A 23,494-nucleotide genomic window follows, 5' to 3' on the forward strand; every position below is an offset into this window, starting at 1 on the left:
TTCATTCATGTGTGAAATGAACAACACGCTCTTTCTTTCCAAATGAGCTTTGCTTATCCATTCTCCATTTCCTTTTGTTGTCTTTAATCATTCATATGCTTGCAAAGATCCCATTTCTCAATTTTGATGCTCTCAAAATTTTAATGAGTTTCCTCAATGATAATATACCAAACTAAGAGACGCTACTGTCACATTCTAGTTTCTATTTCTCTAAACTTTGGGATATCGATCATCAGTAATTTTTATTTCAAAATGCAACCATTTTACTACTTGAGGGCAATATGAACATTTTAAGAACTTCTTCAAAAGAAGTCTTCTGCTGATTGCTGATCTTGGAGATCTCACTTCTGAAAGATCAGCATACAAAAGAATGCAATCGCACGACTAACTAAACCAGTGATGATCAAGACAGTTATACAAAGATTCCAATCATGAAGATCATAGCCACTTTTCAAAAGCGTCCCGCAACGAGTTATTAGCCATACCCCTGAGTAGCTGTAACATATAGGAAATAGTTCAGTGATTGGGATCAGAAAAACTCACCAATAATAGTTCATCAATGTTGCAATCACTTGTTCAGAGAAGTTATGACTACCTTTCAGCATTTGCAATCACAAATGCCTCCAAAGCCCACTTAGGATAGCATAAATTGGCCAAAATCTTTAGAATTTCACTATCCTGAGGCTGTGTTGCTGTAAGAGTCAAAACAACAGGAAGAAGGACTGACAACTGCAAGAATAGCAGCTTCTTAGTAAAAAAAAACCGATGGAATGTGAAAAATGAATGTTCAGATGACATTCTTTAAATGCTGCATTTCTAATGCTTACCAGTTGGGCTGCACCTTGGTCAAAGAAGATTGCTAGTGCATAGGCTATACCAGTTACGCAGTACACAAGGCAGAGTAGAACAATGTAATTATCCGCTAAGCTAGATCTTGGGTCGGTGAAAAAGTAGAACATGGACAGATACACCAAAGGTTTGATCACTGTATTAAAATGATCGACTGTATCCTTAGCGAGAAAATAAGCCAAGCTGCTCATTCCAGATGCAGCTTCTCTCCAATAGTGTAATCTATCCAGAGAAAATGATCTCAAAGCCGCAATTTTACACAGTAGAGCTGCAAATCAGGAACAAGAGTAATGGTAAGGACATGCAAACTTTACGCATATGCATGATGGAAGTAAAATACGCATTGCCTATCATATTGATTTATCAGAGCCGACATTGACTTTAATATAGTAGGTGTGCATCTTTTAGGCCTTATATATACTTCCTATGTTAATGTGGAAAAATAACACAAGAGTGGGGAAAAAGTATCAATCATTTGAGCCTAGAGATGAATGTATATGTGTAACCAAACTGCAATAATCAGTTGTACTTACAAACTGCAATAATGGTATATGTGTAACCAAGTGCTCCAAAATTATGGTCGCTCACTTTAGCAAGTGATCCTAAGCAGGCTCCAGCGAGTAGTAAAATTAAATAATCCACTACTTGTATTCGAGCTTCTCGAAGTCTCTGCTTACCAACTCTGACATGAGATGAATGTATCAGCAATTGCAAAGTAATATAGGAAATAGGTAAGTATATGCGTCTACTTTTCTTCTTTTGCATGTCCTTCCCCATGGCAGAACCCCATAGATATAGAGAACACAAGATATGACATGTTTTCAAGACACCATGTAAAAGAATGGTATATCACATGGATGATGAAACTGCCAAAGTGACATGAGTGCACCTCACCCTTCATTTGGTTCTCAGAGTTGTGATTAACACAAAAAAGAATAGGAAGCAAGCTTCCAATTGTTATTTTATCTCTAAACTAACTTTTCATATCATAATCAACTACCTGCAGATATTTCTGAAAAAACTTGAAATGCATGGCACTTTTTGATGCTTTTCATTCTGTATTTAAGTATTGCCATGATCAGAATGTGATATACAAAAGCACCTGAAAACATTGATAATGTACCTGCAGAGGAAGTATTTGTATTGCTGAAGAACTCCTGGAGTTCTCCGGTTTGATAAATCCTTGGATTTCAAGAAATTGAGCCGTATTGAATCACAATGCAATATCACATTAGTTTTTATGTATTTCCATAGACTTGCTGAAACAGATGGTTCCTCCATTTCAGCAGCAGCAATATTTGTTTCATCAATTGAATTTCCACCAGTTGAGGACGATGCAAGTCCAGCAGTACTGTGCCACATATCAGGGGGTACTGAGTACCCCTTATGAAGCATCCATCTGATAGGAAGCTCTTTATAGTATACACTTGAGCTGCGTTCTGTTGTTACTATTCCCTCCAAAATGTCAATAAAGTAGTCCGGAGGATTGATCCGGTCTGGGACATTGACCCCAAGGCCTGCCAAGTATTCTTCAACTTTCTCTGCTGATCCATGATAGACAGTAAGGCCCCCTTTTGCCAGGAGTACCAGATCGTCAAACTTCTTGAATAATGCATTACTGGAGCAGAAGTGTTAGCATTAATGAATGTCAGAGTACAAATCCAATGGAAGAAAGAACACAAAGGAGAATCTAAGATAAGTTCTAGAACATTATTTCTTATACCAAACATTTGCAATAAAGCTTGCTGCACACTCAAGAGTCCAAACAAAAAGTAGAAACTAGTTTTATAAATTCACTCAAGATCAAAAAAAATAAAAAACATGCAAATTCAAAGTTTAAAGAACCTTGTATTGAAAGGTACCTAGGTTGGTGAACCACCATGCAAATGTTTACCCCTTCAAAAGCTTCCCATCTAAGTGCTCCAAGAAGTAGCTGAGAAGAGGCACTGTCCAACCCTGATGTGGGTTCATCCAAAATCAAAAGTGAAGGTTCCATAACCATTTCCATGCCAACATTCACACGTTTCCTCTCTCCTCCAGAAATTCCTCGCTTCTCTACAGTTCCAACCAAGGAATTGCGTACTGTCTTTAGGCCCAAGGACTCAATAACTCTTTCAGTCACTAGAAATTCATCTGCTTTTGATAAGTCCACTGACAATCTTCAAAAATCAGAAGTGCATCATCAAAAAGTAGCAACAATGAGGCAGTGACTACAACTACATTGTCTAACTAACCATCTTTTTGTTCCGGCCATGGACAAAGGTAAAACTAATTCAACTGGGAGAAATTCTCAGTGTGAAAATTTTGTTATGTTGAAACTCTTCCTGCTTCTAGGGGATATTAGCTTTGTTTTAGAAAATTTTTAACTTGCATTCTAGAACATAATTCAGGATAACCACCAGCATAATATCACAGTAAAACCAAACAACATTTTGATTGATTATCTGGGGTTCATGCGTTTGCATCACCGCTTCATATTGAACTTTGTAGTGAGCAGGTTGGTGATAAACTACAACAATAAATTTTCAAAATGTAGTAACAATATGAACATGTGAATAATAAAATGTGCTATTGGAGTGAGATCTGCAAAGAACAGAATGTGGCATACCTGCACTTTGCACTGAACCACAAATTCTCTTCCACTGTCAAGTTTCCGTGCACAGTATCATCTTGCGGCACAAAACCTATGATTCTTTTATACGAATGGATTGGTTCATTCTTTCCATTTATAAGAATTAGACCAGTCACCTTGCATCCAATTGCTTTTCCAGCTAGAGCAGAAACAAATGTTGTTTTTCCAGCACCTGACGGACCCATGACTGCAGTAATGCAACCAGGCTTTATTTTACCACTTACACATCTCAATAGATGTTTGTTTTGCGCTTTCAAAGTAAGTGTAAGGTCTTTAAAAGAAATCTCGATTAGAGGCCTTTTCCTAGTCTCAATATTATTGGCGATTTCAACGACCCCTGGTAAGGTAAAGTCCTCATAGTCTTGCTGCTGAGCCTTCTCTTTCTCAAGTTGAGCATAAGTGTACTTGCATATCTGGCTATGAGTATGTGTTAGTTTTCCACTTGACACATTTCCTACAATTTTATCCTCAGATCCAAAGATAAACCGTTCAAAACTCTCTGGATTGTCTTCAGTTTCACTCATCTGGATGAGCTCACCAGATTCCTTTTGCTTTCCTTTAGATGGCACAGGTGAGGACAAAGAAGCAGAGAATGCACTTGGATGCAGAGGTGCACCTGGGACGTCCTTTTTTCGAGAAAACTTAGGTGATAAATGAGCTGGCAATCCGCTTGCAAAATTCTTTGCAGCATCTGCAGCATATTTCCATGAATTTGCTACCTTCCTTGCATTTTTTGCTGCCGCTTCCCGGGATTTGTCCAGTGTCCTGTTCCTAGTGGTGAGAACTTGGTAGGAAAAATTGTAAAAAATAAGTAGAAGAGTACTCAGAGCTGCCTGCATAAGAAATTGAATAGCATAAAGTTCATTTTATATTTTTGGTTCTTGATAGTGACAATTGTGCACCAGTCATAAGTATGCTTCCTCAAGTACACTACATAAATTAAGTTGTCTGCAAGATAATGTATATGGGAAGCCAAAATAAAGTATGCATAATGCATGGAACAACAATTCTGAAGATTTTCTCTCTGGAATATATCATATGAAACTTCAGTTAGGATGAGCATAGTGAGCCTCACTTGAATCAATCATGTAGGGCTATGTCTGCTGATATCAAGGTTTTGTTTCTGAAGTAATGCAAAGAACTTACAATAAGCATTATTCCGTATGCATAATTATTTTGACTTGGAGTGCTTTGATTACATGAAGTCAGCTTAAAGCAGCCTGCAACGTAAATTATTCAAAGGTCAGCTTAAAGCAGAAGTCCAAATTCCAGGTTAAGAAGACAGAGGGGTGTGATCATTAAAGATACACCACAATCAGAAACATGATACAACGCTTATTTAATTGGGAAGCTGAAACAAAATAAAACTTACGTTTCTCAGAGGTAGAACCCATCCTGCAGTAGTGTCTGCAATTGCATGAAAAATGATTTAATACATAACGAGATTGATTCAAAAGTCAAAAACACAAATCTCATATTCCTAGTCGAAAATTTCTTGTCAAATCAGAATTATAACGTACAGGAGAACAAACTAAACATCAAATGAGTTTGATAAACAAAGTAGGGATAAAACATCTTACCCACTACTGCAAGGAATTTTTTTCACAGTTGTTGGACAGTATGATCCAACTGGACAAAATACTTCACTACTAGTACCAACATCAGCCCATATGTTTGCTCCTCCACAAGTATGGTTCGGTTTCCCTGGAGGTAGTTGGTATTTGTATCTGCAATAACACACTAATTAATGTATCGTTTTTACACATTAAAGGCTGTTGAACACAACAGATACAGTGATCGGTAAAGCTAGATCTGAACTTACGGTTCACAAACACCAGTTGTTTTGTCCAGGGTTGCCAGGGGACAATAAGAACCCGACGGACAAGCTTCAAGAACAGAATTTCAATTGAGAGAAAGTAAGGGGAAATCCATCAAGGAAACACAATTACATTTTAGAGCAAGGGATGGTAATCATCAACACCACAACTATATTTTTTCATTCCTAGAAGCTAATTCCAATTCTTAATAAAAAAATTAATAAAAAATTAAAAAAGTGTAAAAAAAAGAAGCACTGAGGACTTCAGCTACTTACGTATCATGCAAGTAATACCGTGCGGACAGAAGAAACCGTCACAACAAGGCTGGCAGTTGTGAGTTCTAGCAAGAATGTCGTCTGAATTTTGAAGGTCAACATGCTGATTCTGGCCAATGCTACAAGCCCATCCAGGTTCACACCCCGAAATCCATGAGGTAAAATTACAATTTTCATTAGGCTTCACGTAATTTGCGCTCTCAGATTTTTCAAATAAACTTTTGAAGTAGAATTTCATCTCCGCTGATGTACACAAACGCAGTGCAAAATCTCCTGTTGAACCGTAAAACCACCAGGAAAGAGATGTTAAAACAAGCTCAAATTTACGACTAGATTGCTAGGTAGTCCAGGAGGAATGACTGTTACCAAAGATAAAATATTTCAACCACTCTAAGAGTGAGCCATGAAATGAAGCATGGAAACATATATCTCTATATTTGATTTGCAAAGATACAAAACCTTATGCTTACAATTTTGAATTTTAGCATCCCTACTTTACTTGTGAACCAAACAAAGCAAACATCCACTGCCTTTCTAAATCAAAATAATACTATTTGCACCTTTAGTCTTTTGAATGCATGATTCCAAGAAATCCAGATTGGACGAAAAGTTAAATGCCAGCTGGTTCCAATCAGCTTCCCTGAAACAGCGAATTGGGCATCAAAATCAAACTAAATCTACAAAACCCTCAGCGAATTCGATAAGCATTCTCTTGTTTTGTTATATGTCAAACGTACGTACAGAGAAGTAACTAACTAAATGAAAGCTTACGGGTCTTTTACACAGAAGCTGGAATGGTTGCTAAGATCCCGACTGAGAATTGCTGTGGCATTGGAGATGCGGCCATACACAATCTGTGAGATGAGTGGGAGAACAGTAGGGTCGTCAATTTGGTCAAAGTCATATAAGTCTTGTCCCTGTGCCAAGATCAAAAAAGCCAATATAGCTAGTAATAATAAGTGAGACAAATGCGCAGGAGGCTTTGAGAGCAGTGAAGAATGAGGCCTTTGTGTAGGGTTGACGTCACAGGCTGCTGACATCATCATTGAATACAGATTCTTCAGCCCACCCACCTCACCCAGGCGCCGCTAACAGAGCGTGAAACCACGCGCTCACAGAATCTGTCAAACCAATTAAAGGGTCAGTGTAGCAATTTATTTACCTAGCTAGACGTGCAGTACAAATAATACATACACTCATGATCGAGAGCTAGAGGACCTCAGATTATTCAAGATCCAAACAAATATATGAACACTACACTTTGGCATTATCATCACTTTACAAAAATCCACAAAAGCTTTTCTGCAGATTATGAGTCATATAGGTACAGTTCTAAAGTCTAAACAACTGACTCATCCGAGATACTGATTACGGATGAATCTGGCACACTGGCCTGCAAACCAGTAATGTACTCATCTCTCCCCCACTGGTGGCCGACGGACCCAAAATACCAACCAAAACTCGTAAATGAACTCGAAGAGTAGATCAAACCTCTTAACTCGGTCTTCGCCGATCGATTGCGACCAAAATCGCCCGAAATTGCAGAAAACCTGCCGGCAGCTCCCAAGCTTTGATTCTCTCTCCAAAGTTGACGATCCGAAAAGGAGACACCATATAATCCTTCACCTCATTCTCTCTCTAGTCTCTACATAGCTACCGCTACCACTCTCGCCATGCACAGTCGAGACTTTCGAGCCTGATATTTATACTTCAAATAGAATGAGTGATGCACGGCCCAGATCAGGCAGCGGTTGAAATCAAACGGCTCAGATTGCACCATGTAATCTCCATAGGTTTTGAATGATTTCTTTTATTTTCTTTCTAAAAAAAAAAAGAAAAAAAAAATGGAGTAGTCAAGTCCAAATTTTATAAAACAAATTCTCACTCACCCCCACGGGCACAATAAAATTCTTATTCACCCCCATTTAAACACTAAAAGACATTTTTAGGCTCAGCTCAGTTCTAAAATTTAACAAATTGCACATAAGTTATTGACACAAGATGACTTAACAGATACATCCTTTTAAGGCCGAATTAAACATGTAAGTCTTACAAATAAGGATCATATGCTCTCCACTTGCCACATGTCATAAGTTAAATTATGTGAGATCCTAAATTTTGAAGTTGCTCAAATTTTGTTTTCGAGGTTGGAAATGAAAAGTAGAGATATTCGCAGCATTTTTCGGTGAATTTTTCGGATTCCCAAGCTATTTTTAAAGAATATTTAAAATTTAGCGATGCCGAGTGAAACCGTCGTTGCTCAACGGATAAAAGTTATTCTGGGTATAAGTGTATAACAGGCTGATCTTTCCAAGAGTTCACATCCACAGGAAGGTCTGGCACCTCAATAAAGTCAGGCCTAATATTAGGCCTGAAAGCGTAGTCAATGGACAACAACTAAATATTCTTGTACTACCCACAGTGAAAAGCTTCTTTGCCCGTTCCTAAAGGTCACCGAGCCCAATGCAAAGTGATTATTTAGTGACTTGGCGTCTTCCCATTGGTCAAAGGGTTTACTTCGTGACCAAGAGTAGCATCTTAACGTGTCAGTTACAATCACATGAGTCATTTGGACATTTGTCAAGTGGAAGGAAGAAAAGTGATAGAAGCTTGACAAGTGTCACAAGCTTCTTGGTGGTTTATTAAAGTTAGACACATGGCCTATCTCTATTGGTTCTCTTTTCCTATAAATAGGAAACCAGCCTACACATTTCTACCGTACCAATTTTCGGAGAGATTTCTCTTTCCTCTTTTCACTCTCTAAAACTTCAGCAAATCAAAACTTTTGATCCGTAACTCCGATTCAGGATCTGCGAAAAGCTACGGATTCATCTTGATGCCCTCTTTCAGGTGATCGGCGAAGTCTCCGATGATTTTTCTCTCTATGTGACAAACGGAGAGGGCAAAATTGTCCAAAAAAAATAAAAATAAAACAATAAAAAAAAAACTTAACCGGGTATTAGGGCAAAAAATATATAATTTGTTGGGTAAGTAGGCAATCTTATAAGATGTTAGGGTAAATGAAGTTAAACTTTACATTATGAATCCTATTTATACAATAAATCTCTTAGACAGTTAGGCTTCTACCGTTTTTTTTTTTTTTTTTTTTTTTTTTAATTAAATTTTTTTTTTTGGTACACTTTCAAGTATTTATTAATGGGTGTACCCCATTTTCTTTCTTTTACGTCTAAATGGGTGTATACACTTTAACATTATATATGTCAAGCATCATATATATACAGTCCCGTTCACCTGGTCAGCTACTGATCAGGGATGATTTGCTCACTTACCGTCCGATTGAAATCAGACGGTTAACAGATCTCATCTCCCAAAATCCAGATACTTGTCAACCGTCTGATTGAAATCGGACGGTAAGTGAGCAAATCATCCTTGATTAGTAGCTAACCAGGTGAACTAGGGGCACATATATAAAAATCTGTCCAACTTTTTGTGGGGCCCCTTAAACTTATGTTTCTTTCCCTTTATTCGGAGAAGTGATTGCTGTTAATTAATATGTTCACACACACTTGTCTTTGGAGCACTGACACATATGACACTTGGACATAATAAATAGCTATAAAAATTTTATTGGGCCTCCTAGATTTCTGGGCCTGAGTCAGCCGACTCTTGGGCCTCGTGTCAGGTCCGGCCCTGAGTTAAAGTAGCTGAAATTTGAGTCAATAGATATTTTTCCTAAACAAATCATTTATTTTCAAAGTTCCGAAATTTGTAATAAAGAGCTTTGATGTCCGAAAAACTTCACGAAATTTACTGCGGACTCGTTGCGACGCATACTTTATTATCTAATTCTCAAATTGGACATTCTCATTCAAGAAATTTCCAAAGAATATGTCCCAAGCTCAATTTCCGAACCATTTTACTACTTGCCTCTGTTGTTTGGGAACTTGAGGGCAATATGAACCTTTAAGAACTTCTTCACAAGTTTGTACAGAACTTGGTCTTCTGCTGATTGCTGATCTCTGAAATCTCACTTCTGAAAGATCAGCATACAAAAGAATGCGATCACACGACTAACTAAACCAGTGATGATCAAGACAGTTATACAAAGATTCCAATCATGAAGATCATAGCCACTTTTCAAAAGCGTCCCGCAACGAGTTATTAGCCATACCCCTGAGTAGCTGTAACATATAGGAAATAGTTCAGTGATTGGGATCAGAAAAACTCACCAATAATAGTTCATTAATGTTGCAACCACTTGTTCAGAGAAGTTAATTATGACTACCTTTCAGCATTTGCAATCACAAATGCCTCCAAAGCCCACTTAGGATAGCATAAATTGGCCAAAATCTTTAGAATTTCACTATCCTGAGGCTGTGTTGCTGTAAGAGTCAAAACAACGGGAAGAAGGACTGATAACTGCAAGAATAGCAGCTTCTTAGTAAAAAAAACACTGATGGAATGTGAAAAATGAATGTTCAGATGACATTCTTTAAATGCTGCGTTTCTAGTGCTTACCAGTTGGGCTGCACCTTGGTCAAAGAAGATTGCTAATGCATAGGCTATACCAGTTACGCAGTACACAAGGCAGAGTAGAACAATGTAATTATCCGCTAAGCTAGATCTTGGGTCGGTGAAAAAGTAGAACATGGACAGATACACCAAAGGTTTGATCACTGTATTAAAATGATCAACTGTATCCTTAGCGAGAAAATGAGCCAAGCTGCTCATTCCAGATGCAGCTTCTCTCCAATAGTGTAATCTGTCCAGAGAAAACGATCTCAAAGCCGCAATTTTGCACAGTAGAGCTGAAAATCGGGAACAAGATTAATGGTAAGGATCTGCAAACTTTAAGCATATGCACAATGGAATAAGTAAAATATACATTGGCTATCATATTGATTTATCAAAGCTGAAATTGACTTTTATATAGCAGGTGGGCATCGTTTAGGCCTTGTAAATACTTACTATGTTAATGTGGAAAAACAACACCTTAAGTATCAATCACTTGAGTCTAGATATAAAGAAAACAAAAACTAATTCTACTTACAAACTGCGATAACGGTATATGTGTAACCAAGTGCTCCAAAATTATGGTCGCTCACTTTAGCAAGTGATCCTAGGCAGGCTCCAGCAAGTAATAAAATCAGATAATCCACTGCTTGTATTCGAGCTTCTCGAAGTCTCTGCTTACTGACTCTGACATGAGATGAATGCATGTATCAAATAGTTGAAAACTAAGATATGAAATATGTAAGAATATGCACCTATTGTTCTTCTTTTGCATCTCCTTCCCCACGGCAGAACCCCATAAATATAGAGCACACAAGATATGACATGTTTTTAAGACATTATGTAAAAGAATGGTCCCAGAAAAGGACATATTGCATAGATGATGAAACTGCTAAAGTGACATGAGTGCACCTCACCCTTCATTTGGTCTCGGTTATGACTGACAAAAAAGAAGAAGCCAGCTTTCAAGTTATTTTATCTCTAAACGAACTTTTCATATCATAATCAACTACCTACAGGTATTTCTGAAAACACTTGAAATGCATGGCACTGTATCGATGTTTTGCATTGGTATTTAAGTACAGCGCACAATTATTTAATTGAAAACCAGAATGTGATGTACAAGCACATGAAAACATTGATAAATGTACCTGCAGAGGAAGTATCTGTATTGCTGAAGTACTCCTGGAGTTCTACGGTTTGATAAATCATTGGATTTCAAGAAATTGAGCCATATTGAATCACAATGCAATTCCATATTAGTTTTTATGTATTTCCGTAGACTTGCTGAAAAAGATGGTTCCTCCATTTCAGCAGCAGCAATATTTGTTTCATCAATTGAATTTCCACCGGTTGAGGACAATGCAAGTCCAGCAGTACTATGCCACATATCAGGGGGTACTGAGTACCCCTTATGAAGCATCCATCTTATAGGAAGCTCTTTATAGTTTACACTTGAGCTGCGTTCTGTTGTTACTATTCCCTCCAAAATGTCAATAAAGTAGTCCGGAGGATTGATCCGGTCTGGGACATTGATCCCAAGGCCTGCAAAGTATTCTTCAACTTTCTCTGCTGATCCATGAAAGACAGTAAGGCCTCCTTTTGCCAGGAGTACCAGATCATCAAACATCTTGAATAATGCATAACTGGAGCAGAAATTTTTTCATTGATGAATGTCAGAGAGTACTAATCCAAAGAAAGAAAGAACACACAGGAGAATCTAAGATAAGTTCTAGCTAGAACATCATTTCTTTTACCAAACATTTTGCAATAAAGCTTGCTTGGCACACTCAAGGATTCACTCACGACCAAAAAAAAGAAAGAAAAAGAACCATGGAAATTCAAATTTTAAAGAACCTTGGAAATATAAGGTACCTAGGTTGGTGAACCACCATGCAAATGTTTACCCCTTCAAGAGCTTCCCATCTAAGTGCTCTAAGAAGTAGCTGAGAAGAGGCACTGTCTAACCCTGATGTGGGTTCATCCAAAATCAAAAGTGAAGGTTCCATAACCATTTCCACGCCAACATTCACACGTTTCCTCTCTCCTCCAGAAATTCCTCGCTTCTCTACAGTTCCAACCAAGGAATTGCGTACTGTCTGAAGGCCCAAGGACTCGATAACTCTTTCAGTCACTAGGAATTCATCTGCTTTTGATAAGTCCGCTGACAATCTTCAAAATTCAGAAGTGCATCATTGAAAAGTAACACCAGTGAGGCAGTAACTACAACTACATTGTCTAAAACTAACCATCTTTTCATTCAGGCGATGGACACAGGTAAAACTAATTCAACCAGGAGAAATTCAAAATCTGAAAATTTTGTGATGTTGAAACTCTTCCTGCTTCTAGGGGATATTAGCTATGTTTTAGTAAATTTTAAACTTGCATTCTAGAACATAATTCAGGATAACCACTAGCATAAGATCACCGTAAAACCAAATTAACAACATTTTGATTGATTATCTGGGGTTCATGCGTTTGCATCACCGCTTCATAGTGAACTTTGTAGTGAGCAGGTTGGTGATAAACTACAACACCAAATTTCCTATATATATGTAGTAACAATATGGACGTGTGAATAATAAAATGTACTACTGGAGTGAAATCTGCAAAGAACAGAATGTGGCATACCTGCACTTTGCACTGAACAACAAATTCTCTTCCACTGTCAAGTTTCCGTGCACAATATCATCTTGCGGCACAAAACCTAGGATTCTTTTATACGAATGGATTGATTCATTCTTTCCATTTATAAGAATTAGACCAGTCACCTTGCATCCAATTGCTTTTCCAGCTAGAGCAGAAATAAATGTTGTTTTTCCAGCACCTGACGGACCCATGACTGCAGTAATGCAGCCAGGCTTTATTTTACCAGTTACACATCTCAGTATATGTTTATTTTGCGCTTTCAAAGTAAGTGCAAGGTCTTTAAAATAAATCTCCATCAGAGGCCTTTTCCTTGTCTGAATATTATTGGCCATTTTAACCACCCCAGGTAAGGTAAGGTCCTTGTAGTCTTGCTGCAGAGCCTTCTCTTTCTCAAGTTGAGTATAAGCATACTTGAATATCTGATCATGAGTACGTGTTAATTTTCCTCTTGACACATTTCCTACAATTGTATCCTCAGGTCCAAATATAAAACCTTCGAAACTCTCTGGATTGTCTTCAGTTTCGCTCATCTGGATGAGCTCACTAGACTCCTCTTGCTTTCCTTTTGATGGCATAGGTGAGAACAAAGCAGCAGAGAATGCACTTGGATGCAGAGGTGCACCTGGGATGTCCTTTTTCCGAGAAAACTTGGGTGATAAATGAGCTGGCAATCCACTAGTAAAATTCTTAGCAGCGTCTGTAGCAGACTTCCATCTTTGGCGTGACATTGCTATCTTACTTGCATATTTTGCTGCCGCCTCCCGGGATTTGGCCAGTGTCCTGTTCCTAGTGGTGAGAACTTGGTAGGAAAAATTGTAAACAATAAGTAGAAGAGTACTTAGAGCTGCCTGCATAAGAAAATGAATAGGATAAAGTTCATTTTATATTTTGGTTCTTGATAGTACGTGCCAACTGCACACCAGTCATAAGTATGCTTCCTCAAGTACACTACATAATTAGGTTTTCTGCAAGATAATGTAGATGGGATGCCAAAAGAAAGTATGGAACAGCATTTCCGAATACTTTCTCTCTGGAATATATCATATAGGAACTTCTAGCTGTTAGGATGAGCATAGTGAGCCTCACTTAAACCAATCATGTAGTACTATGTCTGCTGATATTATTCCATAACGCAGAGAACTTACAATAAGCATTATTCCGTATACATAACTGCTTTGACTTGGAGTGCTTTGATTACATGAAGTCAGCCTAAAGCAGCCTGTGGCGTAAATTAATCAAAGGTCAGCTGGTTGCACAGAAAGACAGAAGTCCAAATTCCAGGTGTGATCATTAAAGGTACACCGCAATCAGGAACATGATACAATGTTTATTTGGAAGCTGAAACGAAATGAAACTTACGTTTCTCAGAGGTAGAACCCATCTTGCAGTAGTGTCTGCAATTGCATTGAAAAATGATTTAATACATAACAAGGAAATTGATTCAAAAATCAAAAACACAAATCTCATATTCCTAGTCCAAAATTTTTTTGTCAAATCAGAATAATAACAGGAGACAATCAACTAAACAGCAAGCGAGTTTGATAAACAAAGTAGGGATCTGACTAAACATCTTACCCACTACTACAAGGAATTTTTTTAACAGTTGTTGGACAATATGATCCAACTGGACAGAATACTTCACTAGTAGTACCAACATCAGCCCATACGTTTGCTCCTCCACAAGTATGGTTTGGTTTCCCTGGAGGTAGTTGGTATTTGTATCTGCAATAACACACTAATTCATGTATCGCTTTTACACATTAAAGGCAGTTGAACACAACAGATACAGTGATCGGTAAAGCTAGATCTGAACTTACGGTTCACAAACACCAGTCGTTTTGTCCAGTGTTGCCAGGGGACAATAAGAACCCGATGGACAAGCTTCATGAACAGGATTTCAATTGAGAGAAAGTAAGGGGAAATCCATCAAGGAAACACAGTTACATTTTAGAGAAAGGGATGGTAATCATCAACACCGCAATTATAAGCTAATTCCAATCCTTAATAAAAAAATATATAAAAAAAGTAAAAGAAGAAGCACTGAGGACTTCAGCTACTTACGTATCATGCAAGTAAGACCGTGTGGACAGAAGAAACCGTCACAACAAGGCTGGCAGTTGTGAGTTCTTGCAAGAATGCTGTCTGAATTTTGAAGGTCAACATGCTGATTCTGGACACTGCTACAAGCCCATCCAGGCTCACACCCCGAAATCCATGAGGTAAAATTACAATTTTTGTTAGGCTTCAAGTAATTTGCGCTCTCAGATTTTTCAAATAAACTTTCAAAGTAGAATTTCATCTCTGCTGCTGTACACAAACGCTGTGTAATATCTCCTGTTGAACCGTAAAACCACCAGGAAAGAGATGTTATAACTTATAACAAGCTCAAATTCACAACTAGATTGCTAGTAGTCCAGGAGGAATGACTGTTACCAACTTACCACAGATAAATATTTCAACCAGTCTAAGAGCCATAAAATGAAGCATGGAAACATCTATCTCTATTCGATTTGCAAAGATACAAAACCTTTTGCTTACAATTTTGAATTTTACCATCCCTACCTTACTTGCGAACCAAACAAAGCAAACATCCACTGCTTTTCTAAATCAAAACTATTTGTACCTTTCGTCTTTTGAATGCATGAAATTAAGAAATCCAGATTCGACGAAAAGTTAAATGCCTGGTTCCAATCAGCTTCCCTGAAACAGCGAATTGGGCATCAAAATCAAACTAAATCTACAAAACCCTCAAAGAGTCTAATAGCCTTAGTAACTCTAACAAAGAAAAAGTATGGACAAGTGCGTTGTTGTAAAGCATGCCAATGGAACCTAGGACCAAGTAAACTCTGAAAATAAAGCATAAATTGAATTGAGTTGACTTGCCACACTCACTGGGCCATTATATTAGTCAGCATTCTCTTGTTTTGTTTCATGTCAAACGTACAGAGAAGTAACTAAAGGAAAGCTTACGGGTCTTTAACACAGAAGCTGGAATGGTTGCTAAGATCCCGACTGAGAATTGCTGTGGCATTGGAGATGCGACCATACACAATCTGTGTGATGAGTGGAAGAACAGTAGGGTTGTCAATTTGGTCAAAGTCATATAAGTCTTGTCCCTGCACAAAGTGAAGCCAATGTGCCAAGATCAAAGCCAAAATAGCCAGTAAGTGAGACAAATGTGCAGGAGGCTTTGAGAACAGTGAATGAGGCCTTTGTGTAGGGTTGATGTCACAGGCTGCTGACACCATATTTAGGGTTTGATAACATTTGAAGCTTGCGATTTGTTAGAAGAGGGAAGTTCAATGCCAAGGGGATAAAAATCTTTCATTAGGTCAATCCAAATCAACAAAAGGCAAGTTTTCAGACCAAAAAAAAGAGGAGGCAAGTTCGGAAACCCCACAATGCTATTCCGTAATAAAAGTGCCAATGTGAATTCCGTAAGGAACAAGTAATAATATTTGCGCCCTATAAATAGAGAGTACTGGCTAGAGGTGCCCCTCGCGGGAGAGTTTGGATTTGATACACTGTGAAAACATGCAACATGTTGAACTTTGTGATATTCCAAATCTCAAGAATGTTGTGGTCTGCCATTTAGATACTGATGTACCTCACACCTTCAAGATTGAAGCACCCAATCTTGAATCTCTTGTTTATCAGGAGAGGGAAAGGCCATTAATGGACCTTGAAGCAGTCTGTTGCAGAAATATAAGGGGTTATGGGGGAAGGCTGTTTCTCTAGCTTGACAGATTTCCACCGGCGGCCGGATGGTGAAAAAGTAGGCACCGGATCACAAGGAGTTTGACAGCTGTGATAGCTAGTTTGAGACACTGTCTTTGATGTTACTTAAAAAATCCAGATTAACTTTGCAGTTTGTTCTTGCTTACAAGGTTCATCCAGGAGGAGAACATAACAGTTGTAAAGTGCTTGATATGAATTCTATAATTTTAGGAATGGCATGTCATTGTAACCGAAAATTACGAAGGTCTAATATCGCTTGATTTTTCTTGTGTGCAATTATGAGAATTTGAGACTTGAATGCAATGTCACATCTTGGATTTCAATGCCATGACTGTGTTTCATCGGTGATTGTCTCATCTATCACTCCTCGTTATTCTTCCATGAGAAAGAAATGAACTTGCTCCGAGTACAAAGAGGGGCAGTTGAGTGCCTAAAACATGAGAAATTCATTTAGCTCGAACATGTATGATTTAACTCAAGGAGCATTTGCATGCTTTTACTGCTTTGATCACAAGGATGTAGTAGTCCGAGGAAAGGAAGCATCTCAATACTTGTATTATTTTGGACATATAAATATGGAATTACGTAAGGGAAAAATGGTAATTAGCAGGCCGAAGCAGTATAGCATTGGCCGCTTACAGGTCCTGCTTTTATACAACCAATTCAACTCTTTTACTTTCTGCAAAGCCACAAGCTAAAACTCACCCAAAAAAAACAACATTCCTAAGGTGAAAATGGGCAGAGCGGAAAGGTGCGGGAATAAGATGAAAAATGGGAGAGGTTCTAGTTGGAACAGAAACAAAGTGCCAAAACTTTAAAATTTTCTTTAGTAAAGCACTCTAATTTCCTGGGAAAAACTCAGGACTCATCAACTCCGAGGTATTGTGAGTGAGAAGCAGCAATAAGGGCAGCTCCAATTCCGGAACCATCATTAGAGTGCTCAATAACAATAGATGCGCCAACATCCTCTCCGAGCAATTCTCTTAGGGTATTTTCCATGCACTTACTATATTCAGTGTAGTGCTCAAACAATCCACCATCCAAAGCTACCACTGTCTTCTGTTTTTCCCCATCCCTGTGCACATCTCTTCCCAGCTTTTTCAGAACCCCCAAGATTCCAGCAGCAGCAAGGCGAGCCCCACGTGTAGCAACAATATTGCAGAGCTCAACAATAAGTTTCCTTACTTTAAGAGAAGTATTTGATATCTGAAATAGAACAAAAGATTCAAAAACTTTAAATCTAAAGAGACTTAATAGAGGAGTTTGGCCAACAACATTTACAAGTCACTCATGCAGACATAAGAGAATATCAGCGGCAAAATTCAACCTCAACAGTACACCAAATACAAAATTGCTATAAGTTCACTGGATATTACACATTTAAGAACTAAGACATATAAATGATGCAAATATTGAATATGGTTACGTGAAAGCAAGATAATAAGGTTCAACACCAATCAACCTAAAAAATTAGATACCTCCAATACATTCTTCAATATGTCCCGTACAACTTTAAGATCGTAGGAAGTATCATGATGCATTGCAGACATATCAGGCGTCCTGTGTGATTCACATCTCACAAATTAAGCACTGCGCAAAAACAAAAACCCAAATGCAGGAAATCTAAACAATATAAAGGAAGTTAAATCTGAAGAGAAACTATATGCACAAAACAGCAACATATGCAACAAAGAGTACATAATAGGCTCAAGCGATAACCTCAAAATGAATGGAACTTTTAATTTTGGTGGAACAGTTTCACCAAAGATGGAAGCCTCTTCAGCAATCCTGTAAAGAGCTCGGCGGACAATTTCTCCCAAATACATTCCCGAAATTATCTTCTCAAAAATCTGGAAGACTCGAGATATTAATATACATGCATTCTCAAGTTTTATCAGAAGATAGAAGCTAAAGCAAACTCAAGAAGTATAAAAGTACAATCACCTGATCACCCGGATTTAAACTTTCAGTGTCCAATGAATGATCATATTCTGTTAATGGAAGATGTGCAGACCTGAAGTTGCCCCACTCCATGTTGATAACCTAAAGTCCATAGACAAGAATTTGATAATATTCACTTTACCAAGTAAAATTGCATATTACTAATATAACGGTACCACCCTAATGCTACAATAGAAAAATAAAAAAGAAGGATATTAAGAAACTATACACCAAATTACAGAATATGAGTTTGCGATTAGTCCAAGGGCGTGAAGGAACTACTAACCATGTCTCCAGATTTAGGTAGAAGACCATGCCATTTTGGTATAGCCTGTGCACGTTCCACATATGCTGCATTTGTCCCAGTACCTAAAATCACAGCTGCAACAACATCGTTATTGTTGTACCTGCCTCCAGCCAATGTTCCAACTGTATCATTAACCTGGTGGAAGAAAGTATCATTAACACCAAACTTTGATATAAAAATAATATGAAAACGCCAAAAGACATAAAACTATTCACAGGAACAACATGAAGGTGCCCTTGAATCATCAAATAGAGCTTACCAGAGCGGATACGCGCATATCAAGCCCTTGTTTTTCAATGGCTTTACTCAATTCAGCCACAACATCTTGGCCAACCTATTCATGAAGCAGTTAAAGTCAATAAAGGTGGTAATAAGGGTAAACAAAGAGGTTTCATGTTTTTAGAGTATCTTTATAGATGATGAAAATGGTGAGAAGTTGCGCTAACTAAGATTGTCGAGAAACAAAAAGAGAACTTCACAATTTCTGGTGTTTGAGGATGATTAGGCCACTATATTACAGAAATTCACCCAATTGAATTACCCTACAGGCTCACTTAACTCTGTCCCACGACTATTAGCACAGAAGTGAAATAGCTGTCGGTTATCAGGGTGACATGAAACGAAAAGATATTATGTTGGTGATGAATCTCAGACCAAATAAAGACACCAAAGGAACTGCTGACATATCAGACCAAAAAACATAATGTCCAAACTGTAGTATATGTCTCAGGCGCCAAAATAACTGTGCAAAACTCAAAGTATGCACCAAAAAAGAAAGTATCTCATTAAAATTTAAAAGGGGAATAAAAATATATATTCACACACACACACACACAGAAGGATGTGCTTTGGGTGCTTTAAAACCTGCTAAAAAGCAATTATCAGATGAAACTACTCTTAAAGAGCAATTTCTCAAAACAATACATGAAAAGGAATTTTGAAGAAGGATTTCTCTTTGGTCTTCCTTTTACTATTGAAGTGGAAAAGTACATAGAGAAACAAATACAGGGAAGTATACACAAGATCAGAAGAAAAGACCAAGGGTGGACTTTAAAGTTATGAAAACTGATCTAATTGCATAACTAGGAGTATCAGACATCTGTACAGATTGTTTTTCTTCAGCGTACAGAGGAGATGTAAGACCTAGAGAGGAAAGAACAAAAGCTGGACTCCCACTATGGGTGTATGGTTCATGCTGTACCACTAGAGTTTTGAGCCCCCACAGTGTAATTTATCAGAATCTGGCCAGCACACGGTTGTAATTCAAATCAATTCCATTTCTGATGGACCATATATAACCCAAGGTACAATATGACCAGAAACCATAATGAAAACTTTTTGATTTACCAGAATATTTATGACAAACTAAAAATGAGTATTTATGAGATTCTGGTTTAGGCCCTGGAAATTAAGATCAGTATGTCTGTATTTCATCACAAGGATGGACCTAATAGCTAATTCATGCATCCTTGAATTGTAAGATATTGATTCTCTAGTCAGAATAGAATGATTTTTCAGTCACATATGACAATTATTTACAACAGAAATGGACCTGGCATAATCATATCTACTTGATAGGACTATATGCATTAACTTTTTTTTCTTTTGCTTCTTTTTTTTTGGTGAATTCTTTTAACAAAGGAGAATATTAAACTAAGGGAAAACAGATATTAGAGAATATAAAAGGAGCAAAGGTGATGAGGACTGAACTGTATCATCTATAGAGAAGCCTTTCGTCCACTTAATTAGGGACCCAGAATTAATTGATGTTTGCTGCACAGGGAATGAGAAGGTAAAACCTAGTTCTCTCTGCCTGCCAGGATGGAGTTGATGTTCTGGACCTTCTTTACCAACAAATTTAGTAAGTTCTGCTGCAATGAAGTCAAACAGCCCCTGAAATCACAATCACCTTTTAGACTTCCTTCTGTAAACCCTGAATTATAATGGTATTGTTAGTGACTAACAACTTACTTCTGTAGTCCCAACCATCAGATTTTCTGGAATTGCCACCTCCGTGAATTCTTGATTAATAAGTCCACGATCCTTCCCCCCCAATTGAACCCGCAGCACACGGAAGTTTGTTCCTCCAAGGTCCAACGCATAAAACAACCCTTTCTCATTCCTGATATATGCATAACAGAAGATAGATATTCAGTTTCAGCGTATCTCAAGGACAATCATTCAACCAAAGTCAGAGGAAAACGGAAGGTAAAAATTTATGCATTTAGTGTAAATGAAAATCCGACTGCAGAGAAGTTCAACAAATGGCATGTATCTGTTCATTCTCAATAGACAATGGCAAATGGGGTTGCGTATTCATCCCACCGGAACATTTTATATAGCAAGATTCCTCTCATCAAGACTAATCCCGGAAAGATCAACATGAGGAACAAATAAATCCACAGAGTTTTAAAAGACCATTTTGGTAATTGCATCAGAATTCAACCCATCCAATAACATAGAACAAAACTTCATATAGACAAAGACCATCAAACAGAGTGTACACATTTGCATCTCCAGTCTAACAAATCACAAACAATTGGATCAAGAACTGATCTTTCAATCCAAACACGAACACCCACATCGGAAACAGATCAAAATATCTCAAACAAACCACATTCCCACATCGAAGATCAAGACCAATGCGATCCAATACATATACACATTGCCAACTAAAAAGACTCGATTCAAGTATATTACCCGTTGGGGAGATTATCCACGTAGCTGATGATCATCTTGAGCTTGCTTCCACCCTCGGAGGCGAGACCGGCGTGCATCTCGACAGTCATGGCGTCGGCCACCTGTCTCAGCCTGGCAATGGGGGTCCCACATTTCTCCTCCAGCTCCTTGACGATGGCCGTAGCTTTGGACCAATGGCCGGAGCACCGCGTGCGCTGACGGACCACGAGAGCCGCCGCCACGGTCACCACCGCGGCGCCGCAGATGATCACGACCGCCTTCTTCCCCATGATGATTTGATGATGGGTTTGGTTGGGAGTTGTTCGTGGAGAATGAGGAAAATGGTGAGAGAATGAAATTCGAGGTTTGTTTGGTTGGGAAATATAAGTGGCAATTTCAGCAACTTTTAACGGACTTCCACATTTGGAATTTCAGAGGCAAATTCTTTTTTCTTTTTTTTTTCTCTCTCTCTCTCTCTCTTTTGCCTCTTCTTTTGATTTACCGAAGATCAACCTACCTAGTTTTACACACTCGTATATAAAAAAAGCACCAATTAACATTTGGATGAGAGGATTTGGACAAGAGTTTTTAGTGTGGATTCCAATGTGTTCTATGTTTTTAGTCAAGTTACATGCTCAAACTTGAGGTAAAAGCTACGAGTCCCTTTCAAAGAAGGAAACTACCTACACCAAAGACAAAAACAAGAAAGGCACGAATCAATTCTGTTCAACACAACAGCATATAGATCTATTTACATGGAGCGAAATTATACATAATGATTCATCCAAAAACACGTTAATAAGAAGAAAAAAAAAAACAATTACCTAAGTGTTAAAGGAAAAACACATTATGTGCCTTCATCAAAGTGACAGAAGAGGGAATCAAGGAATTAGCGATTACCATCAATCAGCATCGATTACAGATCAATCTGCATTTAATGTCATCATTGTAATTGATATTTCCGTTGTTATTCCCTCCCTATATAAAGGGACTATGAAATGAGTAGACCAATTCCAATTCCAATGAAATGAGTAGACCAATTTCAATTCCAATTTACTTTTACATTAAGATGGCATTAGGAGTAACTGCACAAGTCAATTTGATTGCAGACAATCAAAGTAACGATTTGAAAATCAGAAAAAACAAAACCAAGTTTTCCAAGTGAAGAAATAACTGCACTAGTCAATTTGATTGCAAATAAACCCAAGACAACCTCTTACCGAAAAGATCAATGCTCCAGTAGAGTTGTACTCCTGATATAACAATTTCGATTAGTACATTTCATTTTTTTTTTTAGTCCCCTCCCCAACAGATTATGGCTCATTGACATTACATTTCATGTCCTCATTTTTGTAAGGAAGTTATGTTGTCCTCTTTACCTTGACACCCATACTTTAGAAGGTCTCTAGTCATGTTCCTGGACCAACATACATGTTGGAACCGTAAATAATAAATCATCCCATGGAAAAGGAAGTGCCAAAATACTTTGCCTTTCTAACCTTTTCCATGGGATGATTTATTATTTACGGTTCCAAGTATTTTGGCACTTCCTATTCATTGTACATTCAATTTGCTTAATTACGTGACAAATCTATTACCCAAAGCATCATACAAGATCTCTTTGTCCTGAATTACCCAAAGCATTCTCATCTTCCTTAATAATAAAGAAATTTCCACATGAAAAATTTGACCTCTTCTAAGTTCTAGAGTAATTTTACATTGCATTCTTTCTTTTCGAAATTACACCGTACAAATCACATTTGCCAACGTTATTATTTCATTGGCACGAGAAACTCTTGCTCACTCAACCTAAACCACTGATTTTGGCAGTAATCAAAGCTCCAAAAAAACCAGGGTAGCACAAAGTCCCCAACAATTTGGTTCGAGGCATTTGATTGTCATAAAGGAGTTTGGCATTTGATGGCAGACAAATGAGCAAACTCTTGCACATACAGATGGGTTGTCAAATGTCAACACATGCAACATCAATGGAATTCTTTTTGCCACCGACCAAATCATACATACATCAATTAAAAAGGTTACCAGGTTTTCTTTTAAGCTTTTGTTAATTTTGAATGTAACACATGGAATGCATTGCTCTGGGGATAACATTTACAAAGCAATGAGCTCCTGA

At 37.9% G+C, this 23,494-nt stretch overlaps 3 protein-coding genes across 3 annotated transcripts; all 3 read right to left on the reverse strand.

Annotated features, from left to right (window-relative positions):
* Positions 1-239: 239 nt before the first annotated feature.
* On the reverse strand, positions 240-7,239 carry LOC133725302 (ABC transporter G family member 24-like). The gene is made up of 15 exons (XM_062152507.1): positions 7,065-7,239; positions 6,345-6,694; positions 6,134-6,213; positions 5,574-5,846; positions 5,304-5,367; positions 5,062-5,208; positions 4,854-4,888; positions 4,628-4,701; positions 3,458-4,314; positions 2,712-3,008; positions 1,973-2,467; positions 1,383-1,531; positions 828-1,117; positions 596-729; positions 240-495 (listed from the first exon to the last, which is right to left on the reverse strand). The coding sequence occupies exons 2-15, from the start codon at positions 6,617-6,619 to the stop codon at positions 342-344; spliced, it is 3,324 nt and encodes a 1,107-aa protein (XP_062008491.1). The 5' UTR covers positions 6,620-6,694; positions 7,065-7,239; the 3' UTR covers positions 240-341.
* Positions 7,240-9,473: 2,234 nt separating this feature from the next.
* On the reverse strand, positions 9,474-15,943 carry LOC133730004 (ABC transporter G family member 24-like). Its single transcript, XM_062157639.1, has 14 exons — positions 15,666-15,943; positions 15,319-15,395; positions 14,757-15,029; positions 14,513-14,576; positions 14,271-14,417; positions 14,055-14,089; positions 13,841-13,914; positions 12,678-13,543; positions 11,922-12,218; positions 11,198-11,692; positions 10,585-10,733; positions 10,053-10,342; positions 9,820-9,953; positions 9,474-9,715 (listed from the first exon to the last, which is right to left on the reverse strand). Exons 1-14 carry the CDS (start codon positions 15,941-15,943, stop codon positions 9,562-9,564), a joined length of 3,333 nt encoding a protein of 1,110 aa, XP_062013623.1. The 3' UTR covers positions 9,474-9,561.
* Positions 15,944-16,955: 1,012 nt separating this feature from the next.
* On the reverse strand, positions 16,956-21,820 carry LOC133725305 (hexokinase-1-like). The gene is made up of 9 exons (XM_062152513.1): positions 21,382-21,820; positions 20,653-20,803; positions 20,392-20,574; positions 18,941-19,015; positions 18,661-18,816; positions 18,378-18,476; positions 18,153-18,283; positions 17,912-17,993; positions 16,956-17,639 (listed from the first exon to the last, which is right to left on the reverse strand). The coding sequence occupies exons 1-9, from the start codon at positions 21,648-21,650 to the stop codon at positions 17,292-17,294; spliced, it is 1,494 nt and encodes a 497-aa protein (XP_062008497.1). The 5' UTR covers positions 21,651-21,820; the 3' UTR covers positions 16,956-17,291.
* Between the last annotated feature and the right edge of the window lie 1,674 nt (positions 21,821-23,494).

Source organism: Rosa rugosa, chromosome 1, assembly GCF_958449725.1.
Source record: "Rosa rugosa chromosome 1, drRosRugo1.1, whole genome shotgun sequence".
Classification (NCBI taxonomy): Eukaryota; Viridiplantae; Streptophyta; class Magnoliopsida; order Rosales; family Rosaceae; genus Rosa; species Rosa rugosa.

Coding starts and splice junctions, on each gene's coding strand:
- LOC133725302 (XM_062152507.1), bottom strand. CDS start 6,619: ATGATGATGTCAGCAGCCTGTGACGTCAACCCTACACAAAGGCCTCAT. Junction 5,847..6,133: donor ATGCATTCAAAAGACTAAAG/GTGCAAATAGTA, acceptor ACGGTTCAACAG/GAGATTTTGCACTGCGTTTG. Junction 5,209..5,303: donor ACAACTGGTGTTTGTGAACC/GTAAGTTCAGAT, acceptor GTGTTATTGCAG/ATACAAATACCAACTACCTC.
- LOC133730004 (XM_062157639.1), bottom strand. CDS start 15,943: ATGGTGTCAGCAGCCTGTGACATCAACCCTACACAAAGGCCTCATTCA. Junction 15,030..15,318: donor ATGCATTCAAAAGACGAAAG/GTACAAATAGTT, acceptor ACGGTTCAACAG/GAGATATTACACAGCGTTTG. Junction 13,915..14,054: donor GGGTTCTACCTCTGAGAAAC/GTAAGTTTCATT, acceptor TTTACGCCACAG/GCTGCTTTAGGCTGACTTCA.
- LOC133725305 (XM_062152513.1), bottom strand. CDS start 21,650: ATGGGGAAGAAGGCGGTCGTGATCATCTGCGGCGCCGCGGTGGTGACC. Junction 20,575..20,652: donor TGATGGTTGGGACTACAGAA/GTAAGTTGTTAG, acceptor TTGTGATTTCAG/GGGCTGTTTGACTTCATTGC. Junction 18,817..18,940: donor ATATGCGCGTATCCGCTCTG/GTAAGCTCTATT, acceptor TTCTTCCACCAG/GTTAATGATACAGTTGGAAC.